Consider the following 7,775-nt stretch of genomic DNA (forward strand, 5'->3'; position numbering starts at 1 on the left):
GAGAGAGAAGGAGAGAGGAGAGAGAAGCCAATTGCGCTGTCTCTTTCCCTTCAGAACCAGGGAGCAGGAGGTGGGCGAGGCAGGCAGGACTCACCGGTAGGCCTGGTAGGACGGCGTGGGCACCTGCTGCTCCCTGGCCGGAGGGTCGCGCGGCTCGGCCGGCGCGGGCGCCGCGGCGGGAAAGGCCTGGCCGCCGCTCTGCTCCGCCGCCCAGAAGGGGAAGGCGCCGCTCACCACCACCGGGTTGCTCTCCTCCTTCACGCCCACGTCCTCGTCCTTCCCGAAGTCTGGCTCACGGCAGGGAGAAGAGGGAACGGGAGAAAATGAGAGGGGGGGAAGCGAGAGGCCACTGGTGAAACCGCAGGGCGGGCAGGGGGCTCATTGCACTAAGGGGCTCCTGCAGCCTTGGGGACCAGCCCCGGGCCGGCTGCTGCCGCCCGGTGCCATTGGGCCCTGCTGCTGCCACCTTTGTGCAAACAGCGCTGCAAACTGCAGCAAGGAACCATCAGCACGAAGCTCAACCTCATTTTTTAGGCTCATTTTTCCAATGGTATCAACTCTCCTCGGGCTGGGGAAGGGAGCGCACCCCCTGATGCCAGAAACGAGGGCAGAAAGGGCAGATTTGTGTGGCAGGACCCGGATCCGAGCTCGGCCACTGCCCCTTCTCCTCCCCGTGGCCCGGCCAYGTTAGGAACGGACCCTCGTGCCTGGGACCACCAATATTACCACGTTCCTCAGCAGCGGGCTCCTTTTCCTCGGGCAGCTTCCTCTTCTGGCTTTTGGCGGGACTGGATTTCTGGCACTTGGCTCGTCCTTCCCTGGAAAGGAAAGCACCCAGAGGAAGTGGGTAAGAAGGTTTTCCATGGAGATGGACGTGCGAGGGCGGCTGGACAATAGTCCTGGWTGCAGGAAGGACAGAGCAAACCTTCCCAATGGCAAGTGGCCACAGGGATATACATATATATATATATATAAATATAGACGTGTGTGTATTCAACTATGACAAGCACATATATATATAAAATATATATAATCCATATATATTAAATATGTATTTTATATATATTTCATATGTATAAAATAATATAATAATATATCTATATATTATTATATAATAATAATGGGACACAATGGGACATCATAATCATCACAATGGGACATCATCATCGTTCCCAGAATGAGGCAATCTGCAGGTTGGCTCTACGGAGCTTGCCCTGCTCAATGGATTTGGGTAAAATTCACGAGTGAAGGAAGTTGGAAACAAATGGAGCTGAGCAGCAGCTTACCTTCGGGTGTTCTTTCCATGCTCCCGGAAGCCTTTAGCAAATGGATTGTTGTCGATCTTGAGTTTTGTGATCTTAAAATAAAGGAACATGGTTCAGTGTCACAGTGAGTGGTCGGGTTCTTCACCTCCTCAAGACCTGTACCTCAGTATTCACCAGGATTGGCCTTGTCACTGTATCTGAGCTCCTACAAACAGTTCTCTCTATTGATTAGGAACAGATACAGAGAGAGGAGACTTTCCCAGGGGCTTCCCCAGGGTAGGACTCATCTCTTCAGAGAAACACGCAAGGTCAGTAGCCACATCTGGACTTTTTACTGTATCTGGGGTCCTTTTAACCACTGACAGTGCACTCGGTAAGRAAATGGGCATGATTCATCTCATCTCAGAGTGGATGCCACCTCAAAGGACTTCCTAAGTAAGCTCCCCTGCCAAAGGCGCCCACACTGAATAGGTCAGAAGGAGACACCTTCCCTTAAAAGACTGCTGAGGAAGGACAGTGTCAAGGGGTGGTGCTTGCACAACGTACCTTCTCGTTCTGGTAAGCAGTGACGGATGTGAAGACAGTCTCTGGGAAGCTGAAGACCTGGAAGATGCTCCAGCGGACACTGAAGAGGTCGTCCGCCTGCACGATGTGGAAGCGAGGCTTATAGCGGTGCATGGAGTGCAGGATGATCTGGTGCAGACAGACAGAAGAGAAGGTTTCCACGTGCCACCACAGCTAACGTGCTCTGCCGTGCGCCGTGGACACTCCCAGGACACCCGTTCCAAATGAGGAACCCCGGGGCATTAAAAGGGCGCGGGGCTGGGCTAAGGAAGAAAGATGTGGCACTTGGATACCTTTTAAATCCCACATCATCTAATTTCTCACAAACCTAACTTGTTCTTGTAGCACAGACTCCCAGCTAGCRTATCCCAGGGAGTGGGGCACCATGGCCAGCTACAACCTACATGGCCATGCTGGTCCAGCGTGTTGTTGGTGAGCTTCAGCTTCTGGAAGGAGACAGGTTCCTTCATCCAGTGGCTGCCGGGAGCTGGGGAATCGGGGTGGATGTAGGTGCGACAAGGGAGCTGGGGCTCTGCTTTTCCAGCCACTTCCCATTGATCTTTATTCCACTGTGGAGGGAAGAAAAGGAAATGTAGAGCTTGAGAGACCTGCTCGTATCACGGGGAGGCCCCAGCAGCTCTGTTTCRCTATCTGATTTCACGGGCTTCCCCGAGGCAGACAATCCTGACAGGCAGCAGATTCCCTCTTCTGAGTCACGATCGTATTACTGAAACACCTCGGAGTTTAGGTCTCGTTTTTCCTCTCTCTGTCTGAATGGCTGTCAGACATCAAGTCTGACATTAATCATGATCAAAGCCATACTGTTTACGAGGAAAATTGTAAGGCATCTTCCCAGCTGCTACTCGGGCAAAAATGGCAAATTGTAGGTAACATCAGATAGGCAGAAAATACACCAATTACTTTTGAATTTTCTTCAGAGAGGCAGAAAAACACCTCTGAACTTGGTCTGAAGATAATTTGCTCATCAGCCTGGCCAGTGTAGCATGAAGATTAATTTATTATAAATAAAGGAGAAGCACAAGAGCCCCCATGAGCCTGTAACAGAGGCTTGTTCTATCTCTTTTTTGRATAAGATGGAAGGACAGCAAAACTTTTATTATTTAAAGTACATACCTTGTACCTGAAGTTGTCCATTGGTACAAAATCTACCAGCATGAGATACTTGGCGTAGGGGATTAAGCCGGAGACTTTGATTTTGCATTGTGGAAACATTCGTCTGAAGGAGAAATTAGACACACAGTGTAAGAAATCTTGTAGAAAGCCTTTTTTTATTTTGTTTAGTGATCTAATTAAATAACCTAATTAAGCATCAGGTTATGTCTACTCATCATGATGCAAAGTGCTGGTGGCAGTATATCAGCAGATCAGCTACTGCACATTTTTACCATCTTATTAAATTCACTGAGCAGCAGTCGCCAATGACCTGATGCTGTTATTGCTTTTGTTCTTCTGATTTCGGTAATGCAGCTCTGCGAAAGTCCAATAAAACATTTAAAATTTGGTAACAGTCCCTAGTTTTCTGCAGCTATCACAGATCTGGAGTACAGATCCGTGCAGACAAGAGCATGTGCCAGTGTGGATAGCGCTCCTCTGAAGGCACATCCAGCTTTCTGTTCCTGTTCTTCCTACTACCTCCTTTATCTTCTGACATGGCAAACAGCCTTTGACGCCCACCTCCCTACTTAGAGGAGATTATTCCATCTCACAGCAGTCTCGACATAAGACATTAACATCTCGCACTCTTTCATTACAAACTCCATAATACGTGACTAAGATTTAACTTTTAGAGCAGCCCGTGGGCACAGATCCCTGCTCTCCCAGGTCACGTTCTCGTCTGCAAATGCAGAATCAAAGTCAGATGTTTAATGCTCATCCRCTTCTGCCAACGACTGTTGGAGGCAAAGGAAGTCTGGGATACTTTCTAGAGCAACCCCAAAGCAACAGGAAAAGCAGCAGTGTAAGTGCTGAGATCACAGTAGAGTTTTTCCAGCACATTAGCCCCTCGGTGACCTTTCACACTTCACAATTTGGACTTCTAAGACATCCTGAAAGAGCAATTCTTAGTAATTGCCTTAAAAAAAAAAACAGCTTAAGAGGCAGCATTCAAAAACCAAGCACTTGGAGAGAGTGAAAGGGCTATTAGGCTTCCCTCACCTGCCGGATTTGGTGATGATCATCTCGGTCCCGATCTGGTGAAACTTCATCCAGAGCCCCATGTCCTCGAGGGTGACCACGATGGAGCTCTGCGCGTAGGGCTCCAGGCTGGGCGAAGGAAGGGCGTCACACGGCGCTTTCACGTCTGCCGGGAGGGAAAGAGAGAGGGACGAGGGCAGCCGAGGAGGAAACGGCCGGGCCGGCGCCGGCAAGCAGGGAGCTGCCCCATTTCACAGGCTGTTGCAAGGAGCAGCTCCCACCGCTCCTCCTCCCCGCGGCGTCGCAGCCCCCAGTCACCGCGGGGGCTTCGGGGACAGGTCAGCCCCGGCAGCTCAACCCTGTGGTTTGAGGAAGGACGGTCCCGGTGCTGAGGAGGTGACACCGTGAGGAACTTCTCCAAGGAAATGGATCACTTGCCTGCAAAAGGTTTTCTTAGGAGGCTCACAGTAGGCATTTGCAACAGATTTGGTTTTAAGGGAAGTTCTTTTGCAAAAATTTTGCAAAAAAAGAATTTCTGGGAAGTTCTTGGTCAAAAGTTTACCTGCTGGACAAACCCAGCAYGACTTCCTTTACTGGTAGCCACCATCTACTTGTATTCTTGCTCTGATGGGGTTAGGGTTATCCAACCCTCTTCACCACATTCAAGCAGYGGGGGGAGAAAACAGCAGCCAGATGGTGGCAGAGGTGGAAAAACCTCCCGAGGACCACGAGGGGACAGAGAGAAGCCCCAAGCACCAGTGGGGACAAGGGAGGAGCAGAGCCAGACCGGGGCTATTCCCTCGAGCTCGCACCACGCTGCKACCCGAGCAACTCATTGCACCTCCCGATGGGACTGGCAGCGCTGGGCTCGGCTTAGCGGAGGCAGCTGCTTTTGCCAGGTCACGTCTTAGCAGCTACTCGCTTAAAGGGCAGATAGGGCAGATTTTCCTACCTCTTAGACCTTATTCAGGGCAGGTGGGAGATGAGGGAATCCTCTCGCTACAGCTTCCCTGACTTTCTCCAAATCAACACCCAAGAAATGTAAGGAGTTATTTCCAAAAACAAGTTTCCTTTCAGAAAGCTGCATCTTTCCACAAAAGCAACCCAATGTGAGCCTAAAGGGGTCATTTCCCCAGTAATAGAAACTTGAAAGAAAAAATAAACTTAACGTGGCTGTTTTTTAAAGGTCTTTTGGCATTTTAGAAAAAAAAAAGGACGCTTTGCCCTTCGTTCTGCTTTGATCCAACATTAATGAACTGGCTAAGAAGTGACACCTTGCCTGCTCACCGAGATTAGCCTGTTAACATGTTCCTACTAAAGCTTCCCTCATCTCCTCCCGCAGGACATGAAAGCTGCCACGAGACGACACTCCGGGGCGCCCCGCGCGGCACATGCGCCGGGAGGCGTCTCCATAAAACGAGGCTGGTTTCCCACCGGAGCCACCCCGAGCACCAGCGGAGCCCGCGAGCCGGGGAGATGCTCCCTCCTTCCCTCAAATCCCTTTTACAATTCAGGTTTTTGCAAGCCAGCTTGGGGATGTTCGAGGAGACGGCAACAGAGCCAAGCGCGGGACTKCTTATGGAGGGGAAAAAGTGAATGAAGGAGAAGGAATTAAAGGGAAGAGAGTTTTTGGATGGTTAGAAATCAAAGGCTGTTGGCCATGGTGAGGGCACAAGGTGCAGCATCCATAGGCAGGACATCCCGCAGGATCGCGGCAAAGCACCCACAGCTGCCTTAGATCTTAGTACTGTTTTCAGGAGAATTCAACATTTCCCAAGAAATTTTGGCTCTAATGTATTCTGAGATTCATTAGCAGCATCCTAGTGTTGCTAACACTGCATGGGGTGTATTTTAAAACACACTCTTTCTGCCAAGAGGATGTCGAAGGGAAAGAAGTTGCGGTGAGAAARGCAAGGAAAATTAGGAGCTCTATGTCCATCCCACACCTGATTTCCAAGTCTGGATACACATAAGAGCAGCCTGTCTGCATTTCAGTTTCCCTGCCTAGAAAAGGTTTGCTCCGTCCTTTTCCTGCCTTGGGGAAGAGAAGGAGAGACAGAGAAACAAAAGTCGTTCAGTGATAATATAAAAACAAGAGGAAAATAAAAGGGGTTCAGCTAGGAGACGCTAGAAAATAATCCACTTGTTTGTCAGCAATCCCTGGTTGAGTTGTCAGGCACCCAGTGCATTTGGGTCCTGCAAGGCAGAGGGTGCAGTTTGCAACGCGGGAAAGCGGCACCAATGCAACAGGTCCCTCATCTTAACCAGCACGGCGACTTTTACATTTGTCACTCTCTTCTCTGAGAGGGAATTGAACATTAACAGCTCTCCAGTGCACATGAGAAATCCACGCGGATGAATAAAGGTATCCAAGAAATTCATCTTGCAAATAACCGAACTTCTCCGTGTTCTCCACCCTTACAAATGACAACAGACGCGTCCCACCCTGTGGAGATGCCCCACGTCTCCCAGCGCCGGTGCTCTGGGCAAGAGCCAGGGCTTTTCCACAAGCGGTGGCTTCACCTCCCAGGAGCATGGAATATTTCCATAGGGTCACAACCAAGTGAGAAAATGCACTGAGAAAATGAGATGATTTCTTAAATAATCGGAATTTCGGACCAGCTGAAATAGCACCGTATAATCTGCAACTTTCACGGTTCTTTTGCTTTTAAAGTCAAAATTCTCTCAATGGGGCAGAAATTACTATGAGTCAAGCTCAGCACCGAGCGGATGCTTTAAAGCAATGGTGAAGGTGGAAATTATAGGGGTGTTGTACAGCTGTTTTACCTCTTAGGAACCAAATAACACATTGCAGGGGTGAAGAAAGGCCGCCAGGAGAACCCATGTATTTCTAACACACAAATGAACCACCCACCTAAAGGAGGTAAATAGCTGTTTCCTTCGGATGTGGAGGAAAAACCCAGGCCTAAATCCGGGCTTGGGTTCCCCTGACGTCTGCAGTTAGATAAAACTGCAGGGTTTGTAGCAGAGGACAACACAGAGCACAATATCCMGAGTATAAGTTGAGCATCATACAAACAACAACAGACCTTGCGCAGCCCATACCCAAAGAGCATCTCTGTCCCTCAGCGAGGGACACTGCACGGAGATGCGGAGCAGGGAACCAGGGGCACAGCTGCTGGCAAAGCCCTGCTGCTCCTGCACAAGCCCCAAGGCTCTCGAAGAACGGTCGGAAACCCAATTTGTCCTCTGTCCTCACAAAAACCTTCGGAAATGCCCTCCGGCCACGCGCACGCCGCTATAAATGCTGGTGGGTATCCCATAGGGAATGCTTAAGCTCTAAGTTATGCTCTAAGTTACGCTCTCTCCTTGTGCACYGAGGAGAGGAGGGTCACCCACCTGGCAACGCTTGCATTTTTCCATGTACTGTGAAGTCCAGGGAGCTGCACAGCCGCGCGAGCCACCGGAATCCTTACGAGGGGAGCCAAAATAGTCCAGTTCCGAAGCAGGTCCGAGTTCCCGCCACAAGCAAAAGCTTTTCCCTCCTGGGATCCAGTGTCAAGAGTGCCTGGGATGAGGATGGGACTCCAAGCGCAGCTAGCCAAGGTGAGGTCCTGTTTTATGGAGGCTAATGAGCRGGGAGGAGCCTCTCTCCAGGGCTGTCCCCTCGCAATCCTTTGATGTCCAGAGGGACAAAGAGAGGAAGGATCTGCAGCAATGGCTGGGGCTAAGGGAAGAAAATCAAAGAGAATTAACATGGCTTTGACATACAGGAAACCCTACAGGGGAAATGCACCTTGATTTACTGCTAACGCACTTTTAAACAAATAG

The 7,775-nt window shown here is 50.0% G+C and overlaps 1 protein-coding gene across 1 annotated transcript in view; it reads right to left on the reverse strand.

The window, feature by feature from the left end:
* LOC112945995 (T-box-containing protein TBX6L-like) overlaps nt 1-7,514 on the reverse strand; it is a 9,072-nt gene extending 1,558 nt beyond the window's left edge. Inside the window, exons 1-8 of the mRNA XM_026037753.1 lie at nt 7,344-7,514; nt 4,005-4,149; nt 2,964-3,066; nt 2,234-2,398; nt 1,812-1,958; nt 1,287-1,357; nt 727-818; nt 95-287 (exon numbers count right to left, since the gene is read on the reverse strand). Of these exons, the coding sequence (XP_025893538.1) occupies nt 95-287; nt 727-818; nt 1,287-1,357; nt 1,812-1,958; nt 2,234-2,398; nt 2,964-3,066; nt 4,005-4,149; nt 7,344-7,359 (932 nt within the window). The 5' untranslated portion in view covers nt 7,360-7,514. The remainder of the gene's footprint in view (nt 1-94; nt 288-726; nt 819-1,286; nt 1,358-1,811; nt 1,959-2,233; nt 2,399-2,963; nt 3,067-4,004; nt 4,150-7,343) is intronic.
* Between the last annotated feature and the right edge of the window lie 261 nt (nt 7,515-7,775).

Source organism: Nothoprocta perdicaria, unplaced genomic scaffold, assembly GCF_003342845.1.
Source record: "Nothoprocta perdicaria isolate Ctin4 unplaced genomic scaffold, notPer1 scaffold_2, whole genome shotgun sequence".
In the NCBI taxonomy this organism is placed as follows: Eukaryota; Metazoa; Chordata; class Aves; order Tinamiformes; family Tinamidae; genus Nothoprocta; species Nothoprocta perdicaria.